Source organism: Melopsittacus undulatus, chromosome 3, assembly GCF_012275295.1.
Source record: "Melopsittacus undulatus isolate bMelUnd1 chromosome 3, bMelUnd1.mat.Z, whole genome shotgun sequence".
NCBI lineage: Eukaryota > Metazoa > Chordata > Aves > Psittaciformes > Psittaculidae > Melopsittacus > Melopsittacus undulatus.
In genome coordinates, this window is record NC_047529.1 from 16,510,257 (window position 1) to 16,532,222 (window position 21,966).

The 21,966-nt window shown below is 51.4% G+C and overlaps 1 protein-coding gene across 3 annotated transcripts in view; it reads left to right on the forward strand.

Annotated features, from left to right (window-relative positions):
• Positions 1-21,966, forward strand: part of TRAM2 (translocation associated membrane protein 2) — a 23,278-nt gene continuing 1,312 nt past the window's right edge. The window contains exons 1-12 of one of the 3 annotated variants that reach the window (XR_004549463.1): positions 68-224; positions 9,342-9,405; positions 11,705-11,814; positions 12,047-12,163; positions 13,715-13,773; positions 14,335-14,419; positions 14,537-14,607; positions 15,281-15,385; positions 15,521-15,679; positions 16,522-16,682; positions 16,918-17,107; positions 17,336-21,412. Coding sequence is in view for 1 of the 3 variants with exons in the window: in XM_034060624.1 (XP_033916515.1) it covers positions 105-224; positions 9,342-9,405; positions 11,705-11,814; positions 12,047-12,163; positions 13,715-13,773; positions 14,335-14,419; positions 14,537-14,607; positions 15,281-15,385; positions 15,521-15,679; positions 16,522-16,682; positions 16,918-16,991 (1,125 nt within the window). In the remaining 2 variants the exon portion in view is untranslated. Of the gene's footprint in view, positions 225-9,341; positions 9,406-11,704; positions 11,815-12,046; positions 12,164-13,714; positions 13,774-14,334; positions 14,420-14,536; positions 14,608-15,280; positions 15,386-15,520; positions 15,680-16,521; positions 16,683-16,917; positions 21,413-21,966 lie in introns of those variants that run through there. The other 2 variants (XM_034060624.1, XR_004549464.1) reach the window with 2 other exon arrangements.

Consider the following 21,966-nt stretch of genomic DNA (forward strand, 5'->3'; position numbering starts at 1 on the left):
CGCGGGGCCGTCGCGGCGCTCCGCGAAGTTGCGCGGGGCCCGGGGAAGTTTTGCGGCGCTGCGCGGCGGCGGGCGCGGATCCCGCTCCGCTCCGCAGCCCGGCCATGGCCTTCCGCCGGCGGGCCAAGAGCCACCCGCTCTTCAGCCAGGAGTTCCTCATCCACAACCACGCCGACATCGGCTTCTGCCTGGTGCTCAGCGTCCTCATCGCCCTCATGTTCGAGGTGAGACCCCCCCTCTGCCCCCTGCGCCGAACCCCCCCCGGGTTGACCCCTCCCGGGACCGGCCCTATGTGTCCCCGCACCCATGGGTGCCGCCGCTGTGGACGGGGAGTACCGGGTGCCCCCCGGGTGGCGCTGCACCCCCGGTGCTTTCACCCTCAGTGGGTGTCCAGGACACCCCACCCCAGCGAGGGTGCCCCATCCGTCTTGCAGAGGGGGCACAGGGGTGCAGGATCCCTGCGTCTGGGGGTGCAGAGTGCCGCCTCATTCATTCCCAATCTCTTTCCCACCATCAGAGAGGTGTGTCCCCCCAAAATCCCTGTGGGGACCCAACCTGGGGCTGGCTTTTGGATGGTTGTGCATCCTTCAGCCGCCCTAGCCCAGCCTGGGGTAGCTGGCTGCAGAAGGGGATGGTGAACCCCCTTATCCCATCCTTATCTCATGAATCCATTGCTGCTGGGGATGGTCCCTGCCCTACACCTCTTCCCGTGCACTGAGGGGTACATCGGCTGCCCGGCCACATGCCGGCAGAAGCCAAGCCCTCACTGGTGCTTCCAGCTATTGGAAATTGAGAGAGTATTTCCCCCCCTTTTCCTTCCATAACATTAGTCCTTTTCCAGGTGTTCTCTCTGCAGCCTGCTGACCCCACGCCTTGGGACAAGCACCAGGGGCTCCTGGGCCTCGGGCAGACTCCAGTGATTCCCTCGCCTTTCCCCGTCCCGGCCATCCCGCGCCGCCATGGGCGGTGAGAAGGCATCCCTGCCTTTCCTATAGGAAACCTTCTCCCGGTCGGGGCGGCCGGAGCCCCCCTGGAAGGCCATTGCCCCGCTGCCGCCCCAGCGCCGTGCGGAGCCATGCTGGGAATGCTGCTCTCCCCCTGCTCCTCTCCTTTCTTCCCAGCTCTCTTTTTCGTCTTTCGGGGAGGAGACAGGGGAGGGCTGGAGGCCACAGCCGAGCAGCTTCGCTCCGCTCGGGGCACCCTACGTGGAGGCACCTCGGGCGGCTGCGAGCCGCGGTCAGCAGCTCGGCCGGATCGGACCCCCCCGCTTCCCCCCGCACAAACCCTCCCCTTCAGCGCAGTGCCACGTTTCAAAGCAAATCCGGACGGGAAAGGGGTGGCCGGGGGGCCTGGCGGAGGAGGAAAGGCTCCTTCTGCAGCAAATCGCAGGAGGAGGAAATCCATTTCCTTAATACCCTCCCGGTGGCAGCCCCCTTCTTTTTGATCCCACCTCCCCCTTTTCTTTCTCTGCGAATGCATTGAATGAGTGAGTCGCTTCCAGCGCAAAAACCCCTTTCGATGTGCTTGTGCACACACACATACACATGTATTTGAGGGTCGGAGGGGTTTCACTACTAACACGGAGGGCCAGCTGGATTCCAAACCCATATGCAAAGTTGGGCCGCAAGTTTCGTAGCTGTACTTTAAAAAGCCCAAAGCTCGCTGAGGTTGCATCTCTGTCAGGGTTTCCCCCTGCAGGTGGTTGTTTCGGGGTGCTGGTGCCTGTGGTTTCACACCAGGAGCCCCGTCCCAGAGAGCTGGTACCTGGGCTTGCTGCGAAGGCTTTGGGTTGATGTGGTGCTCTGAGAGTGATGTTGAAATACAGTGCAATGAGCCCTCCCATGGAGGTGTCAGCAGGGAGGATTCTGTGGCCTTTCTGGGGTTTAAAATGGCATTTCATTAAATCTCCCCCAGTTACCGAGAGGCAGCGGTTTCCTGCCGGTGCCTCTGCTCTCCCGGCAGACCTCAGGCACATGTGAGTGGCTTTCAGCATCCTCCTTCTGCACTGTCCGGCTGCATTGCTGCCCAGCCACATCATCCTTCATCTTCTCCTTGGCATGGGGTCTGGGACAACTACTTTGGCCCTTGCAGGTTATTCTGTTTGATTCCTTCTACTTTTCTCCTGGAGGAGAAATTTGGCTCTGCTCTTCCCAGCCCTCCAAACTGTCGATGCCCATTTGCACCACCTCCTCAGTGAGTTTTAGTGGCAGCTCGGGTATTTCTGCCTTTCAGTGCCTTTTCAGTGCCTCATCTGTGATAATGGGGAGGACATGTCACTGTCCCTTCTCCTCCTCCTCTCTGTCCTGCTTCCCACCCCGCAGCCAGGCTCCTGCCTTCCCTGATGCCGGTGGCCACAGGCAGGCTCGGGAGGCGGAAACAGCCGAATCCTGCTCACAATAGGCCGTTTCCTGCATGGGAGGTTTCTTTGGGGAGGCTTTCAGTCTTAGACAGCCCCTGGGAGCTGAGGGCTTGCTTGCTCCAGCACCCTGCTCACGGTGATGCTCAAGGGCTGCCGTGGGTCTCCTCCTCTCCAAGCACAGCCTGAGGTACCCCTTGAGCATCCTCCTGGGTGCCCTATCCAAATGGATCAGTGGCTCCACTAGTGCAGTAACTGAATCATAGAATCACTCCTCTGCAGTGGGGAGTGGGTACCAGTTGTGATAGAGATGCCCTTTGCATCTTGCTTGATGTTTGGCTTCACTGCTGGCTGTGCCACTAGTGCCATCCCAGCTCCGGGGAGGTGATTTGGGGCCACAGAGTGTGGCAGGAGGCTGCTTGCTGGTGTTACAGGTGTGTTGGACTTGATCATTCGAGTATTGTGTGTATTTTAGATTATCATAGCATTGCTTATGGAGGGAAGTGCAGGGCTTGGAGGGTGTCCTTCCTTAAAGAGCAGTCCTGAGCTGGGTACTGTGGGGTTTTCTGCCTTCCCAGCCAGCCCTTAGCCTCCAGGGTATGAAAACATGCCTGGTGTACATCTGTATGGTGCCAGGGAGTGATTTTGCTGCATGTGTGTGACTGCTCTGTCCATGAGCGAGCTGGAGCCCGGAAACTGGATATTAGGAAAAATGAGACTTAGAATGGATATTAGGAAAAATTTCTTCACAGAGAGAGTGGTCAAGCATTGGAACAGGTTGCCCAGGGCAGTCGTGGAATCATCATCCCTGGAAGTGTTCAGTAACCATGCTAGATGAGGCCCTCAGTGATACGGTTTAGTGGTGGACTTGGCAGTCCTGGGGACTGGACTTGATGGTCTTTAAAGGTCTTTTCCAACCTACTTGATTCTATGAACAAAAATCTCCCCTTTATTTTTTTTGTCAAAACCCATTTTAAGTGACTGTGTATAGAAACGTGGAACAGGTGCTTTTTGTCCTCGAGCAGAAATCACTTTGCCTATCTCTTTCCACCCTGCTTTGCAGAGGAATGAAGCCAAGCCCAGGCTGGGTTTAACCTGCAGCTGCCCGGTGACATGTGTCCTGTCTGGGATGGCTCCTGTGTGTGCTGTTGGGTTGATCAGCCTCCATGCAGGTTGAATTTAGGGGAGACCTCATTGTTTTTGGGGGTCCTGTAGTAGATGGGGACTGCTGCTATAATCTCTGTAAGACAGGGAAACTGAGGCTCAGTCTTATCCCAATTTATGCCCAGAACTGGCTGGTACGCAAGCAGGAGGCAGCTCCTGATGCTTGTGCAGGGGGTAATGGCAATGCAGTTATAAACCATTGTATTTTAAGAGATGCCGTGCCCTTGCCGGGCTTTCCCCATGCGCAGAGCTGGGTGGTGAGTCACGGTCTCCCAAACCCTGGGTTGTGACACTGTCAAACGAAGGCGGCTGACGAATGAGCTGCTATTTCCAGGCTTCCTGCTAAATATATTTTCCCCTCCCTGGTCCCCTCCGTAGTGCTCTGCAAAAATTAAGGCCTTCCCGTTGTTAACAAGGGAAAACAAACCATGTTCCTGCCTCCCCTGGTCCTGGCCAGATGTGGGAACTGAGGCATGCCCGTGGCTTAAGGGCTGAATAGTTGAGGGGAGAGAAGGGAGGGGAAGGGATAAAAAAGCAGCATTTCAATCTGCTTTCCAAAGAGGAATAAACAGGAGGGAGCATGAAGCAATGATAGTTGTGTCCTGCTGGGGGATGAGCTTGTCTGTGGGAGCAGAGGGGCTGTGCCGCCCTCCGGGAGAGCTTTTTGTAGGAGCTGGCTGTTTACTTTTAAAGGCTCTGGTCCAAAGTTTGGTTTTTAGTTTACATATAGGGCCTGTGTCAATCCATACGGTGGATCAGCAAGTTTTTCTTTCAATAAACACCCTGGCTGGTGGGGGAGAAAAGAGCCTCTTAAGCTGTGAGGAAAGCCTTCGGATAGCATTTTATCTCTAATTAGTTTGAGTTGTTTTTCAAGCCCTGGAAATATTTTCCCTGCTCTGACTGCAGAAACTCCCCCAGCCTCCCCCGCCAGAGGTTTGGAGCCGCTTCCTTCCTCTGAAGCAGTTTTAACCCAAGCAGGACCATGGGGATGGCTGCATACCAGGGGGCTCCCAATTGGGGTGAAGACAGCACAGGCTCTGCAGATCTTGCTGGGGTGAGGTGTTCAGGAGGGAAACTGGGTTTCATAGAGAGACCTGGTACCTCCCTGTGAAGGATGCTCAAAAGTTATCTCCCTCTTATGAGAATATGAAGGTTTGAGAGTCGCAGTGGGTACTCTTTGGGAGGGGTGCTAAGATGCCTAAATGTACATTTAGCTGCCTTTATTGAAAGCTGCTTGCTCACTTGCAAAAGCAGAGGTGAGATTGAGATGAGCTCTTAGGCAGAAGTTGTTCCCTGTGAGGGTGGTGAGGCCCTGGCACAGGGTGCCCAGAGAAGCTGTGGCTGCCCCATCCCTGGCAGTGTTCAAGGCCAGGTTGGATGGAGCTTGGAGCAGCCTGGTCCAGTGAAAGGTGTGCCTGCTTTTCTCCTTTGTATGAGGCAGCAAACTCCAGGCTAGTAAGGGTGTGGATATTTCTAATTGCTGTGTTATCAAGGAGCAGATGCACAGTGGTGGGTAGCAGATGCATAGTAAATACATAGTAGTGCTGGGTTTGGCTTTATCCATCACCCTGCCCTCAAGAGCTATGAGGTGGATGTGCTCATTTGATTCCAGCTGTGCTGCTCTGTGAGAAACAGCCTCATCCCCGTCCTGGCTGCTCTGAGCATCACAGGAAATTGTGGTCTTAATGGACATGTTGAGTTGTGCCTCTTCACTGTCTGGCTGCCCTTTAGTGCTCGGGGTAGTGTCATTAACCACCTGCTGCTGAAGATGCTGTTTCCTCTGTGTTGCTGTAGGGAACCCCCAGTACAATCACGTCCCAAATTTGGCTGGTTCAGGCATACACCTCATGCAAGGCAGGATGACACTGGGATGAGGAGCATCTCCCTCACCCTCTTGGGCAGTAGTGGGTTGTGTAGAGGTGCCCTGAATGCAGGTAGGGAGCGTATAAGGAGTATACAGTCTTTTCTATATGGTCTCTGCCCAGCCCATCCCATGCAGACAAATCCCTCTCCCATCCTATAAAAATCCATACCTGAAATATGGTGATGCTCTGTAGGATCTGGATTTCTGGCTGCCTTTAGAAAAGGCTGGAGGTAAGAAGGGAAAACCAAAGAAGCACATTCAGGAGGTGACCTCACAGCATAACCAAAAAAATACAGAAATACCTGGAGAGGCCCAGTTCTGCTCCTGCCTGCAGCAGTTCTGTGGGAGCTCTGGCTCTGCTGCTGCCCTGCAAGGCAGGAGCATGCTTGTTGCTTTCTTTCCCATACCAGCATCTTGTTTCAGAGCAAACAAACAGTGAGCATCTTGTGAGGATTATTCAGAGGCACATTTCTGTTCCCTGTACAAACTTCTGCTTTCTCTGGCTGCCTGCAAAATGCTCAGTGTGAGCATTAAAGCTTTGCCATCTTCGGTGCTCATCACTACTTCCTGAGCCAAGGAAACCTGGTTACTGCCTTGCAGGAGAGCTTGAGGTGGCATTGCTGGAGGTTCAAGTTTTGCTGTTTTCCAGGAGGTGTAGGCCTCATAAGGTGATGCTTCTGTCTCTATGCACTGCATAGTGCTGGGCACACCATGGGTGCTCCCAGCTGATGTGGAGGCAATGCTGTGGGAGCTGAAGCTACACCACGGAACTGATGTTCACTTGAAGGGAACTCAGCTATGACCTTGTTCAAGTCACCCAAAAAGCCATGGCCACTGGGTGGGGTGTGTTGTGGGCAATGGCAGAAAGACACGAGTCCCACCATGGACATGCAGCGTGTCCTTCACCTTCAAGGATGGAGGGATGTCCTGCTCAAGGTGGTTCGTCCTACGCGTTTCATCTCTACCTGCTGCTAGAAACTGTGACTTTTTGTATGTCCAAACAGAGATGTCCTTGTGGTGGTGGGAAGGTGGAGGTGGCCCAGCCAAGGGCATAATGGGGGTGGTGGTGGCCTGGTGGGTGTTGAGTCTCAGAGGACAGAGCTGAGCTGGATGATAAGTACATCATTCTGTGTAATTGCAGCAAGGAACACTTTAAGGTGGAAACACTCACAGAATGAAATGCAACCAGTCTTTTGAGCCCTTGGAAAGCCCAAGGACTCAGCTCTGAAAATGGTGCTGTGGCTGCTAAAGTCCTGCTGGTGCCCACAGGGGAGCATGTGAAGGATGAAGGGTGAAACTCTGCACATACTCAGATGTTTCCATGATCAGTGTGAATGCTTCCCAACTGATGGCAAGAGAAAGGGAAGCCTGAGAGAAGACCTTCCCTCCACATAAGTTCTGTGAGATGTACTGAGGTAGATGGGAAGGTTGGATACCTGGAGGTTCAAAATTGGCCTCTGTGGTGGCTCTTAGTGGGTGGCTGTAGGTGTGTGCCTTGGCTTCCCCATCCATCAGATGGAGAAGACAGGCAGCTTGTCTTTGAAATCAGCCTTCAGGAGGTTTCATTTATCTTGGGCTGTAAAACATTTTACATGGGCTTTAGAAAACAACCCAATGTCTCTCTATAAGGAAAGGTGAAGGGATGCAGAGGTTGCTCCTGAAGCTGCTGGTGGTCTTCTGGCCCAGGGGAAGCAAGGGCAGGTGTGGAGATGGGAAAAGGCATTGCTTGATCCTTGAGTGGATGGAGGAAACCTTCCTACCAGGCCTTCTAGAAAAGAATATAAGGAGGGTCATTGCAAACTGTGTTGGGGCTGGGCACTGTGTGGTCATTGCTCCCCACAATGGAGATGGTCTGGGTCATTTCTCAGACCACAAGTCTGGTTTATGGCCCCTCCAGCAGGTTAGAAGGCTTCATCTGGATATGATGTCTTGTTTCCAGCTTTTTACACCTCTGGATGTCAGCCAGTGGAACTCAGATAGATGTAAAACCTTCATTGTTTGCTGCTGTCATCACATCCATGGTGCAGCCGCCCATCCCTGCAGCATCATGGCCACAGCTGGCTTCATGTGTTTGTTTCCTGCCCTGTGCCAGCTTGTGACGAGGTGTAGATGTAAAGTCCAGGTCCTGGTTGTGCTGTACCTCCCCTGGATGAAGCAAGTTCACTTTCCCAGCCAGTGATGTTTGCAAGAGCCAGAATTGTCTCTGTAAGCCAGCTCTGAGGCCAGGTGATGCTCTTTTTCCATTACCACCCCAAGCTCTGCCCATGGTCTCCATCTCCCTCTGCAGAGTACTTCTTGCATCTCCTCCTCCACAAGCAAAGCACAACATGTGCAAGATCTTTTTTTAAGTGGAAAATAATAATAGTAATCCCGAAACATCATGAAAACATCCATGGATTTTGCTGTGCCCCAGCCTGGGCTGCAGGAAGGTGGGCAGTCTCTGTCAGCAGAGCAGAGCCACTGACTGGTTGCTCTATGCTCATGATGGGAACGCTTGGCAAAGCCCCTGTGTTTCCCCCCACAGCTATGTCCTATAAGACACGAAGCCATATTTCCAGCAGGGTTTTTAATAGCCTGCAGCTCTGAAGCAGTCTGAGTGAAATGCAGCTCATCTCCATCAACAGGCACAGGTCTTTTTCGGGCTGGTTGTGTATAAGGCTGGGTGCTTGTGAAGCATTGGAGGGGTGGCTGAGGAGCCATTGGAGAGGTAGAAATCTCTGGTGATCTGCTGCTGGTGGTGGGTTGGATGGGATGAAGGCATGTTTGGTGTTAGAATCATAGAATGGTTTGGGTTGGAAAGAGCCATAGGATCATCCAGTTCCAACCCCCTGCCATGGGCAGGGACACCTCACATTAGACCGTGTTGCCCAAGGCTCTGTCCAGCCTGGACTTGAACACCACCAGGGATGGAGCATTCACAACTTCCCTGGGCAGCCCATTCCAGTGCCTCACCACCCTTACAGTAAAGAATTTCTTCCTTAGATCCAATCTAAACTTCCCCTGTTTAAGGTTAAACACATTACCTCTTGTTGTATCGCTACAGTCCCTGATGAAGAGATGTTGGATGTCTGCACCAGATTTTGCACTGGCCCCAGCTCAGAGGTGCTTTGGTTTTGGAGATCCTGCTTGGAGGCATCCTGCAGGTGCACTGGGATGGGGTGTTCTGCCACATTCCCACAGATCCTCCTGCTTCACTGCTCGGGAGGATCATTCCCTTAAATTAAAAGCAATAATGAAGAGTGAGCAGCACATCCCTGGTTTGCAGGGAGCTATCTCATTTCAGGCTTTTTCTCCTCCCTGGGGGCCAGCCTGTGATGCTGGATGTGCAGCTGGGTTCTTATGTGTGGCCAGCACAAGGTTCAGCTCTTTGCCAAAACTGCTTTTCCCCTGCCCCGTGGGACCCTCATGGGCACCTGCACAGTCTCTGAAGGGGTCCAGTCTCACTGGTCCCATGGCTGCTATTATTAGAGGAGTCTCTACGAAGATGGAGGGCTAAATCCATGTGGATTGCCATGAGCTTGCTTGAGTACTGCGGTTTCTACATGTGGCAGGCTCTCAGTGTGGCTGGCTGGAGTGGATGAGAATGAGTTTAATTAACGCAAATGGCCTGCTGGTTTGGGCTCCTGTTGTCCTCCAAGCACCAGGTCACATGTGATGATGGTCCATCCTGGAGGGGATGCAGGGAGCTTCCTCTGTCAGGCTGGCTGGTGGCTTTTCCAGGTTTTCCTCTCTTTTATACATCCCCGTCTTCTTCCCAAATCCCAAGTCCCTGGTAACAAACCTCTTCTCTATCACTCTTCTTGCTGAAACACACTTCTGTGAGTGAAGCCAGTGCCTGCACATCTCCCTGGACAGTTTGTCTTTCCCAGCATGGTTGGAAAGGGGTGTTAAATGCTGGTAGAGGAATGGATTCACCAACTGATTTGCTTGTTTTTCTCTTCTGTGTGTCTTTGACAGGTGACAGCCAAGACTGCCTTCATGTTTATCTTACCTCAGTACAATGTTAGCGTGCCTACAGCAGGTAAGAGATGCTTACACTGCAGATGTCCCAAAGCGGAGGTCAAGTTGTGGTCTGCCCCAGACTGTTGTGGCCGGCCAGCCTGGGCTCACTCTCTACTGATGCACCTGGCTTGCACCCTTGTCTGGTAGTAAAGGAGATCTTAACATATGTGGAGAAAAAGCAAAGTTTGTATGGCTCAGAGCACACTGATTGTGTCTGCCAGCACTTGTGCTGCCAGGGTTGGGAAGAAATACTTAACAGGGGTTTTAAGGCTTCCTCTCTACCCTGTTTTTGCCATGGTCAGGCTGCTCCATGCACTTTACAAGGTGAGGATCCTCCTCCAAGCCTGATCAGGCAAGACCAAATTGCCTGATTGCATGCCCAGAGTAGCTCTGTGCCATGCCGAGGAACAGGAGAGATTTAGCTCTTAGGGATGCGCAGATAATGCTGTTATTTGTTGGGGATTGCACAAGGTGAGGGTGTGGTGATGCACATGGTCCTGATGCACATGGGGAGTAATTGAAGGATGCTCCAAGCTCATGCAGGTCTGAGACCAGTGGACCATAGGATGTGCCACAGCTCCCAGCCAGCAGTCAGCAGGAGGCTCGGTCCCTGTTTATGCTTTGGCTGCTAGTAGCTACCTGCCTAGCCAAGAGCCCTTCCAGGGCTGGCAGTGACTGGGGCCCTGGTGTGGGGCAGCAGGAGGTGGTCTGGGTAAAGCCCTGGGCTCAGGATGAGCCAAACGCCTGGGGCTCACAGCCTGGCTTGGTGGCAGAAAGCTGCAGTTAATTAGGAGTGTTTTGAGTAATCATCCAGGATTAGGAGCGGGGCTGTTGGGATTAGTGTAGGCAGACATGCAGAAGATAAAAGGGCTGCCCTTAAAGTCTGTGAACGTTATGGTTGAAGAAATCATCCAGCTTCCAGATTAAATTGTGGTCTGTGCTGCCCTATGGCACGGTCCAGATAACTTCCGCTGCTGTCTATTAAGTGATTTATTCAAGAGGGGGCGTATAACCACCTCACCAGAACCAGTATTGAGGTATCAGTAAATATCAGGCATGAGCTAGCTGAGGTTGTAGAGAGAGAGACCTTGGTGCAGCAAGCTTGCACAGAGGAAGGTTACTGCACACCTGATCTTTTCTAAGGCTGTTTCACATCCTTCGCAACAAGGGTGCTGGTGCTTCTCAGCCAGCAGATCTTGCTGTTGCCTCCCCTGCTCAGTGCACATACAGCTCCTGCTAGAGCAGCTGCTGAAATGCCCTAGAAAGAGGAAGCAGGGCTGTTACACATCTTTAGACTTGCAGTTCTGTCTTTTGGCTTGCACTGGGATTATTAGCTCTGTGATACAGGCAGCATATTTACCTCTGGGTTTGCACAGCACCCAGCTGGGGGGCTCCTATGGGCAGGGTGTTTTCACATCCTTACACCAGGTATTTACATAAATCCTGTTCAAATCTCATTCATATACCTCAAATCTTAGAAATCCAGATTAAAGCTTTGTTTGAGAGTAAACAGGCCAAGACAGACAAGTGGCTTCCCAGCACTGATGCTAGGAGAAAATGAGCAGGATCAGAGTTAGGGAGAGCAGCAGCTCAGATTGGGCTGAGCTTCACAACCTGATGCTTTCTGCACCATGCCATGAGGACGGCAGCTTTCCCGACTCTGATTCTTCCCCATAGGCTGTAGGGCTGTGAATAGTTGCCTAAATGCAGGTGCCTGGGATACTTTGGGTGTTGTTGGGTCTCCTGTTGGCCCAGAAGAGCAGGGCCTCTTGTGGGTCCTATTTCTGATCTGCCAGCCCCATGCCACTGTCTCAGAGATCTCAATAGCATGTGGGCAGCTGAGTCCTGCTCTGTCAGCTTTCAGGATTGAGTAAGAGAGACTGGGTGTTGGATGATAACTGAAGGGGTGGAAATCCCATCCCAGGCCCTCATGCTCCCAGTGGGGTGTCTCTGATCTCATCACCTGCCTCAGCGCTGCCTCCATGTTTTCATCGCTCCAGGCTGATGAATTCCCATCTCCACAGCCCCTCATCTCTGGCAGGGGAAGCCTGAAGTGTTCTGTTTGTCTCCTCCTTTGAGGTGTTTAGCTGTTAGAGGGGAAACCATCCACCCTCCACCGATACACTAACCTCAGCTAGAGTCCTTTTTTCCATCCCTGTATCCACTGGCACAGTCATGACCACTCTATGCTTCCACCATTCATGTGCCCCCACATAAACTTTATGTTGGCAATAGCTTCCCCATACTAACCCTTAAGCTCTTAATCTGGAAATCATGTGGGTCATGGGGATCTGACCCACATTTTGGTCTCTTTGCAGATGGAGAGCTCATCCAGTATCACTATGGGTTGAAGGATGCCGTTACCATCCTCTTCTACTTCTTCATTGCTATCATCCTGCATGCAGTGGTGCAGGAGTACATCCTGGACGTGAGTGCTGTTTCATGTCTCATGTCACCAAAATAGCTCAAGTAACATGGGGGTGGGGATGTGGTCCTGCTGCAGTTAAACGCTGTTTTGGGGGTGGTATGGGGATTGAGGTGATGAGTGAGACTTCATCTCTAGGGGCTGCTTGGCATGGGGAGGAGGAGGAGGACAGAGGGCTGTTGATCTGGTGGCTCATGTTCTCTTGTTCCTTTTCTCTGCCTCTGCTTCTTCCCAGAAAATCAACAGGCGTCTCCATCTCTCCAAGATTAAACACAGCAAGTTCAATGAATCAGGACAAATGGTTGCCTTCCACCTCACCTCTGTGATCTGGTGCTTGTACGTCATGGTGACGGTAAGGCACAGGTCTGACCGGGCTTTGTGTTCCCTGGGTGGGATGTATAGGTTCTGGGGCACAAATGGCAGCAGAGAGTCCCCAGTCAGCCCCTGGTCCAAGATGGGGACATGTCAATAAGCTCAGCTTTCAAGCCTCTTACTTTATTCTTTATTTGTGTTCAGTGCCTTGGGGTTTTTGGATGCCTTTTGCAGAATTACGGGGCTAATGGGGAGATGTGGTCCCTGGCAGTGCTGGTGATGGATGCTTGGCAGCAGGTCCCCTTCCCACTGCTCAGGGTGTCCTGCCAGACCCCTTTAGAGGACAGCTGCTCCCTTCCAGGCCAGCATTTCTGGGGGTCTGCTGGCACTGCTTCTGCCCTGTGGGGCTGTGGGAAGTCAATGCTGCTGGTTTTGGGCTTCCTTCACCCAGTGCCAGACCCATCTCTCACCAGCTGTGGGGCTGTAGCCTCCTGTGCAAACCCGCATTGCCATGTTGTGTTCCCCACATGCTCTGTGTGTGCAGAGCAGGTCACCTTTTGCAGCACGTGGCACTTCCCCTGCCCTCAATTGAATAAAGGGCTTAGGGCAGACAGGGCAGGGATGATGGTGACAGGTAGGTGCTGGGCAGGATGGATTTCCCATACCAGCATCTCTTTGCAAAGGCCAGTGCAGCAGCCCTGTGGCAGGAGCTGTGCAAGCATGGGACAAGAAGGGAGCGCCATCCTGTAATCTGTCCTGCAAGCATAAGGCAAGAAACTGTAGGCAAATGCTTGCAGGTGGAAAATAAAACTATGCAATGCATATTGACTTTTTGTAGGTGTTTTCTGTTCCCCTTTCTCTGCAGAAGTACTTTGTTTTGCTTAAATGATACTCAGGTTGGAAATACCAGTGGGGAAGAAGCTCCCCTGGACCATGCACATTGTTGCATGGAGCCATGCTGCAAGTGTATGACCCTTACACCTCCAGAGCATCCCTTTTGTATTGCTCAAACCCCAGAACATCCTAGCCTGAACTTGGTACCCATGAATGTTTAAGAGGGCTCCAGGGACACCTGATAGTAGCCTTCCAGTACCTAAAGAGGGCCTACAAGAAGTCTGGAGAGGGCCTATATACAAGAGTCTGTAGGGACAGGACAAGGGGGAATGGCTCTGAACTGAAAAAGTGTATATTTAGATCAGATATAAAGAAGTTTCCTGTGAGGATGGTGAGGCCCTGGCACAGGGTGCCCAGAGAAGCTGTGGCTGCCCCATCCCTGGCAGTGTTCAAGGCCAGGTTGGATGGGGTTTGGAGCAACCTGGTCTAATGGAAGGTGTCCCTGCCTGTGGCAGGGGGTTGGGACTGGGTGATCTTAAGGTCCCTTCCAAGCCAAACCATTCTGTGGTTCTGTGAATGTCATTGAGGTTTGGAGTGCTCAGGCTTGGCCTTTACAGGGGACACGATTTTTACTGCAGGCTGAAATGACCTGTGTGTCATCCCTAGTTTCTAGTTTCGCTGTAGCAGGAGCCCTCCCTGTTGTAACCATGTGCTGCCTGCTTCTCCTGCTGAAGGCTTGCATCTTTCTCCTTTTCAGGAAGGATACATATCAAACCCTCGGAGCTTGTGGGAAAACTACCCACATGTTTATCTTCCGTAAGTACTTGCAAGGGCATTTTGTTCTCAGGCTGACCACTTCCTTCCTCTATACAATTTTCCCTATGGCTGCGAGCGGGTGCTAACAACACAGTGCCTTTTGCATGCACCCTGCTGCAAGGATGCTGCAGTGGGATCCCAGGAGAAAGATGGGGGATATCTTGTTTGTGGCCTTGGGGAGGGTGTTCCCAGAAGGTTTCCTCCATGAAGAGGATGCTGTGGACTTGGTTATTTATCCCAGCTGCTTCCTGGCTGCATCATTTTGGCCCAGTCTCTTTGCTGTTTGTTTTTATAGTAGAAATGAAGTGGGGGATAATCATCTCTTCTTGGGTTTCTGCAAAAGTGGGGTTTGCTGCGAGCATGGAGACCACAGCACAAGCATCTGGATAAGCTCCAGGCATGGCTCGCTTGGCTCAGCATGTATTTTCAACCTATAAATGATTCCTAAATCCCATAGCTTCAAAGTGGTGGAGGGGTTGCCCAGTGCCTCCCCTAGCACCTGGATCCTTGGGATCCTGCCGTGTCCCAGACTGGCTCATGCAGCTTGTCCCTGCGTTTCAGGTTCCAGGTGAAGTTTTTCTACCTGTGCCAGCTGGCGTATTGGCTGCATGCCCTGCCCGAACTCTACTTCCAAAAAGTCCGCAAGGTGAGAGCCAGGCGGGGATGCTTGAGGTGGTTTGCCCACTGCATTTGGAGTGAGTGAGGTTCGGGAGAGGGCTGGTGAAGCAGAGGAAAGGTTAACTTGTCTTTCTGCCCCTGACAGGAGGAGATCCCCCGCCAGCTGAGGTGCATCACACTCTACCTGGTCCACATCGCTGGTGCATACCTCTTCAAGTGAGTTCACTGGTTCAGCATCCTGCCTCTTGCTGTGGATGGAGCTTAGCAAGGTCCTTTTGTACCCAGAAAGCCACAGTGGGGTGGGGTGGGGGTTAAAGGAAGTGAATATCCCTGCCCATGGCAGGGGGATTGGAACTAGATGATCTTCAGGTTCTTTCTAAGGCAAGTGTTTAAAAAGCCGATGGTATTGAAGTGGCCCTCCTCACTGTGGGCTGTTAGTTTTAAAGCCCCACAGAGCTGAATTTGGGAGAGTTCAGTGATGTTCTGTGACTGCACAGGCAGTCTGTGTGTGTTGCAGGTCAAATGATAATCAGGGACCCAAAACACAGGCTGATGGGTGCATCTCCCCTGGGTGTGGGAAGCACCCTGGGGTGCTCTCTCAGCATGGCACAGGCAGCGAACTCTTACCCTTCCTCTGAGCATGTGTGCAGAGCCCCATTGCCAGCAGTTAGGGGTTTGTGTTGGATCCATCTCAGCTCTGCTGCTGATTTGGGCTCCTTTGATGTTTTGGAGACAAGGATTTCCCCTTTGCACTCCTACCCCCACTGCTGCAGAAAGGTCTGGCTTTGGGCTGGCACAGCAGCTCAGGAATGACAGGGGAGATGCTATAGCTTGATATGGACTGAGACTGAGCAGCCCAGTGATGTTCTTTCCTTCTCTTCCCTCCTAGCTTAACCCGCCTGGGGCTGATCCTCTTGCTGTTGCAGTATTTAGCCGAATTGTTCCTCCATGTGTCCCGGCTGATCTACTTCACGGATGAGAGCAACGAGAAGGTGTAAGCAGGCGAGCTGGCCATGGCTTCCATCCTCTAGTGCCCAGGAGAGCCATCGGTGTGACAGGGACCTCACTGTCACCTCCAGCTCAGTGCTGGAGGCTGCTCCTGCCAACACCTCTGCTTTTTCTCCTGCAGGTTTAACTACTGGGCTGTTGTTTTTGTGGTCACCAAGCTCTTCACCCTCACCTTGTACATCCTGGTCATCGGCTTTGGGCTGCCACGGGTAGAGAACCAGGCCCTCGACCCCGAGAAAGGGAATTTATTCAGCTTTCTCTTCAACAATATCCTTTTCAGGTAGGAATATCCCCTACTGTATCTTCATTATTGTTGTTATCCCAAGGTGGTTTTGCTGAGTTTGGACCTGTCAATAGGGATCTGATCTCAGCTCTGTTTAGGGAAGGTCCTGGCAGGCTGGTAGGGTGTGGAGGGAGCAAGGAGGGGTTAAAGGCTACAGAGCCACAATGGAGGGGAAAAGCCAGCAGATAAGTTGTTCATTGAGTGAAGTTATAAAGCACAAGCCTGTGTTACAAAAAGGTTTGCAGGCTTTCCCTTCTGCACCAGTAACTTTGCTTACATAGATGTGGTTAGTGAAAAGGTGTTTTCCCTTTGCTGTCTGTTGCTGTGGAAGCAGAAGATAGGATGGCTTCCTCATGGCTTGCATTCTGTTGCTTGTCTGTTAAGACTGGGAGGCTTTCTCACCCATGCAGCTATAGGTTTGGTTCTGAAGTTGCTGAATGACAGGTACCTCGTAATTCCCAAGCTTTTTGAAACCACAGATTGCTGATGCACCTGAGGATCTGGGGACTTTCTTAGCTCCTAACCACATTACCTTTTACTTGTGCAGAGCAAGTGGCAACATCTTTGACCACGCAGTGTTTTGGGCAGTGCTGGTTGAGGTGATCATATTTATCGATTCCTGCCCTAAAGTTTTAACTGTGAGCAGTGCCCTGAGCACCTGAGAGCTTTATGGTGGGGAGGGAAAGGGAAGTGGCTGCCCTGAGCTCAGGGGATGGTACCTGCCTCTGGTGCTGGGTGCAGCCATCCAGGGGAACCTCAGCCAATAGCCCTGGTGCGCGTGGTGCTGGTGGTGGCCTCACTCCTCTCTTCTCAGCCTGCCTCTTCTCCACCCCTACCAGAATGAGTGTGCTGCTGTTGGTGTGCCTCTTCCAGGCCTCGGTGATGTGGCGCTTCATCCACTTCCAGCTGCGGCGCTGGAGGGTGTACTGGAACGAGCAGAGCAGTCGGAAGCGAGCCACTGGCACCAATAGGCAAACCAAGCCATTCAGGAGGGACTGGGGTGAGTGCTGGGACTTGTGTACCATGGGCTGGCTTCATGGGAGGCATCAGTCCTGTGGTTCAGTGTCCCCTCATGCAGGCAATGCTGCAGCGGTGCCTCCTGCTCTGTGCAGAGTCCAGGGTGTCCCCAGCAGTGTTGTGCCATGGTGGGGCCCTTCCCCTTGTCTATGGGCCAGCCTCAAGAGGGCTGAAGTTTTAACCTGTGCAGGGACAGAGTTTTCTCTCTTTATCCCCAGGTTACTATGAAAACGGAGTGGTGAAAGTGGAGAATGGCATCTCACCACGAACCAGGAAGGTGAAGTTTCCATAGAAGCAAGGGCTTGTCTCCTGGGGAGGAGGGCGAGATACTGGGACTAAGCAGCAGCACCTCCTCCCCATCCTCACAAGCGTCGTCTAGAATGGCTTGGAAACCAGTCATCTTCCAAGGTGTCTCTCACTCTCCTCCCTTCCTTTCTTGCTCTCTTGAACCATTTGCAATAAAACCAAAAAGTTCCCTTTCCCCTGCTCCATTCCCCTCATAGGAAGCTTTTCCAGCCCTCCTGGTTTTCCCTTTCTATGTTTCATTGTAAATCAGTGTGCAATTGTATTTCTTTTCTATGCTAGTGTTTGGTTATTTTGGTCGATGGTTCCAAACAATCCTTTTTTCTCCTACAGCATATTCCTTCCCTCTCTTCATGGTGCTTTCCTGAGTCCCTGGGACAGGGCCACAACAGCTTGAAGGCACCACATGTCTGTTATGGAAACAGGCTCCTGGGGGAATGTGCTGGGGCTCTGTGACCCTGAGGATCAGGGCCCCTCTCAGGTGAGGGTTGTGTCTCCTGGGGCATGTCTGGCCAGCACTTGGCAAGTGCCACAGGTTGTTGATGCTGCAAATAGAGACCAGGGTCTGAGGGAGGAACCTCAACCATGTCTTATCTTTTAGTGGACCTCTGGTTAAGTGGGGTTTTCTGACCCCTGGTTTTGAGCTAATTTTGGAGAGCTGGGCAGCACAGAAGGGAAGGAATTTCCCTCTTCAAATAGGAGGCCCACCTTCCAGCCTTTGCTTGCCCCAACTCTTCTGGTACAGCTGGGTCTCTCTCACCCTCTTTGCTGTATTAGGCAAACTGCCCTGTTGTTCTGGACCTCTGCAATTTGCAGAGTGCTTTTTCATGGGGCAGCAGCATCCTCAGGTCCACGTGAAACCTTGAGTCCTGCCCCACTCTGAGCGCTGGATCTGGCTCGTGTCATCTGAGGCTGTTTGCCAGCTAGTGTGTGCCTTGTGGAACTGATGTTCTCATGGCTCATGACCATGTCCAGATGACAAACTAGCTTCTGCAAAGGGTTTTTGCATCAGTGGGACTCTGCCTCTCGTGCTGTCACCTTAGCCTTTCTCATCCCTACCGTACCAGTCCAGCCATGCTGTCAGCAGCCACCAGCTTCACTCTTTGTTTCCAAAGGATACAGAGCTTGTATCCACCCAAAGGTGCTATCAAATGCAGGGTTTCTTCCAAAAAAACCTAGCCCCTTCATCCATTTCTGAGCTGTGAACGAGATGACAGGGAAGGGGAAGGAAGCTGGGGCTGCAAGGAGCAGCTTGCATATTAGGAAAAGCCTGACTTGTGATGCATAGCTGTTTGCAGATGGAGTTGTCTCAAATCTACCTCAGAGGCCATCTGTTGCTGCAGACCACTTTCCCCTCTTGCTCCTGCCTGCTGCTGCATCTATACATGCTGGCAGGAGATTTCATGGGAACCCCAGATCCCACTAGCTCAGTCCCCTGTTGCCTCTTTGCTGGGAAGCAGCATCTCCTGAATGGGGTTTTGGGGGCCAGTGCCATCTCACTGAGCTTCTTTGGGGTGCCATGCACCAGTCTAGATTTGACAGGCGTGCAGTAGAGGGGCACCTCTCACCCCACGGCTCTCCTCTGGGGCAGTTTGTGTAGCTGGGCTTTGCTGTTGGTGCCTCTTGTGCAGTGAAGCCGGCTGTAGCTTTAGTTTTGCTTTGCCATGGCAGGAACAGGCAAGCGATGTGCTCCTTTGGCTGGGCAAGAAGAGGGCAGAGAGTTGCAGGGAGCAACTGAGGTCCACCTTTCTTGCGGGTGAGGGAGGTGTATGATCCTTAGCGTGCATCTCGCTTGGCCCTTTGGGCGGCTGAACTCTGTCTCTCTCTGGGTGCAATGCTAGCTTGAGGCTGGCCCAGTTGTCCTTCACACCATTTGTGTTTTGAGGAACGTGTGACAGTTGATTTTCTGCCCCTCTTTTTGCTGAGTCAGGTTTCTTTTTTAGGTCTTGTAGTAGGTTTCTTTTGTTCCTTGCTCCCCCTCTCCTTGAGCCCCACCTAATGCTGGGCACCGGAGGGAGAAAATGTGCATGGACGTGAGGACAGTTGGTCAAATGCTAACACTTCCTCCATCCTTATGACCCATGAGTGTCAAAAGAGAGGTATTGGCGTGAGGAGGACCCCCCGTTTTTCAGGGGAGCTGAGGAAGGAGACTTCAGAGCAGAGCCCTTGGTGGTATCTTGCAATTGCTCCTCCTAGTCCTTGCTGGCTCAATATACACATTTCAGTTCAGAGGCAACGATAGTATGGACAATGCAATGTGGTCAGTGGGGGAAAAGAGCTTTATGTTAGGGAAGACATTGAAGATACCAAATGACAGAGGATTTGTCTTTCTGCTGCCTCTTCCTATCCCTGGCCATCCACTGCCATGTGCCCTCTGAGAGGTACTGCTGCTCAGCATCTCTCCAGAGCCTCAGCCAGTCCTTTCTGCAAAGCCAGTGCCTTGCCACAGCTGAGGTATTGACTCTGTTAACAGGTAACACATACAGCCCCCCAAAAACTGGCTGCTGAATGATTCCTCCTCCTGCCTGCTTTGCTCCAGGCAGCTTCTACACTTGCACAGTCCTGTGTCTTCATACAGTAGCTAATTACGCTTTGTATCCCAAGTGCCTTATGTCGCCATGTAGTCTCTCGTACGCTTGATCTGTGTAGTAGATCAGTAGCTGAATGCCCTTCCTCTTTACAAGGTATGTACAATGTATGCTACATTTACGTGTGTTTTGTTTTCTTTTTGATAGAGCTACCAGTAAAAGGGACAGTTTGTTTTGGAAACATTTCCATAGGTTCTTTTTTTATTGTTTTTAAACCTACAGATGATGGGGCTTTTTTGCCCTCCCCTGTATTTAGTCCTTGGAAATCCCCATCCTTCTTCTGTTATATCCAAATATGGCAGGTTTGGTTGGGGTTTTTTTGTGCTGACCCTTTGGTGTAAGGGAATATGCGCTGTCATCCCAGCAGTTTGCAATCTACCCTCCACTGGAGGGGCTGCCATGGGCTGCTTCTGTCTTTGTGTTCTAGTGCAAGCATCCTCCCTCAGCTGCAAGCTTGCAGTAATTCCTACTATGTCCATGTTGTTTCTCAGCAGACCGAGCCGCTTCTTCAGCCCAAAGATTTTTCTTTCCCAGAGCATTCTCATTGCAAGCCCTTGGTGGTCAGTCATCCCTTGACCACTCTGCATACAAAGATGCCGTGAGCTCACTTTCCTTGAGTGGATGCTCTTCTCATGCCCCATCTTGTCAAGCCCCATGTCTTCTGCAAAAAAGATCCATCCCCAAAGAGGAGCCTTTGTCCACCACAGCACAGAGAGTGCTAAGGGACTGTACAGAACTGTAAGTCTTTACTTCCAGTGTAACGCTATTGCTCACACCCTTCCTGAGGGCTTGAGGCTGCTTTTGTAGTCTGTTGATATCCAACCTAGGAATGTCAGGGATTGAGTAGTCTTGTGATTTTTTGGTGTGAAGCATAGTGATTTCCTGCTCTAGCCTAGAAGACATGTGAAATACCAGCAGTAGCTCATTTTGTCTTAGATAGTTGGGGAATGGACTTGGGAAGAGAAGGGGGCAGAGGAAGTACAGATGTAGCATTTCATATATCATTTTTGAGTGACTCACGTTGTGGGGCATTACAGTTGCATTAATTTTTGTTGTTTGTTTAGGATTCTTTCTTCTTACTTATCATGTTTGGGTTAGTATAAGGACATCAAGTTCCAATTCCCCTGTAGGTCACCTTACCCTTAACTCACCATTTCAAAATGTGGTTTTGATAGGCTTTCTATTTGGAGGGAAGAGCAACTACTCTAGGATGCCTCCCCCTTGCCTCTAAGTGACTCTTGAAGCCTGTAGCCAGCCTGCCTTTGCCGCAGGGCATGGAGTTTACAGCAGCCTCAGCCTCTTGCCTTAGATGAAGTCTTGGTAGATGGGCCCCACTTGTGTCGACAGTAGATGGAGATTATGGGCTTTGATTTACAGCCTTCTGGTAAACTTTGTGAATGTGTGATAGATGGTTTGTTTGGTAGGTTTTATATTCAAACAGTGAAGTAAGATACTTCGCCCTGGGGCTGTGTGTGGGGTTTTGCTGGCAGTGGGGAGGACGGGCTGTTGTGAAAGTCAGGCCAAGGCATGTAGTTTTCCTTCAAATATGTTGAATTCAATGGACCAAATTTCAGCAAAGGAACTCGAGGAAAAATGCTGTTCTTACGTATTTATGCTTTAGTGCAAATTTCCTGATTTTAGAGAGGGTTGGGGGGAAGTAACAGTCTCTGATATCCCGTTTGTTTTATTCTTCCTGCCACTTCAGTTTTTGTACGAATCTTGTTTATTGTTTGATGTTGTTTATTGTTAAATGACTTTTGTGATAAACTCAACAAAAGTATTTTTCTGAAATAAAGAAATAAAAGGCATAGATTCTTCCATTGCTGCTGTCTGCTGATGCTTTATCACTCTGCCAAGCTGTATGCACTGCAAAGCAGGCTGCAAGGGATTGTACTTTGTCTCACTCCTGCTGTACCAGACTGGTCTTTGGAGCAGTGTCTTGTGTCCCTACTATTCTCCACAGCTGGGCTTCATAATCTTGCATTCTCCATGTCAACAGCAGGGGCAGCTACTTCTGAGTTAGTTTTCCATGGCTGCCTTCATCATTGGGAGTGGAGGATGAGAGCATTTGTAGAATATGATTTATCTGATGTGGTTTAGGTGCATACTTTATGGTGAGCTAAATTGTATACTTTCTGCAGTTGCTCTGGGCATACTACATGATTTGTCTAAGTATTAAGTTACAGTTTCATAGCAGAAAGCAGTTTCTGACTTTCTTTTCTACAGTCCTGATTTCATCTGTAAGTTCTTGGCCACTGGAAAAGCTGATTTGGGTGGCCTTTAGAAATTAGCCTTTGTCAGCTGCTGTTTAGAAGGCACTTCATGCAACACCAAGCCATGCTTTGAAATCTGAGGTGGACCAGAGAGAGCTGTAGT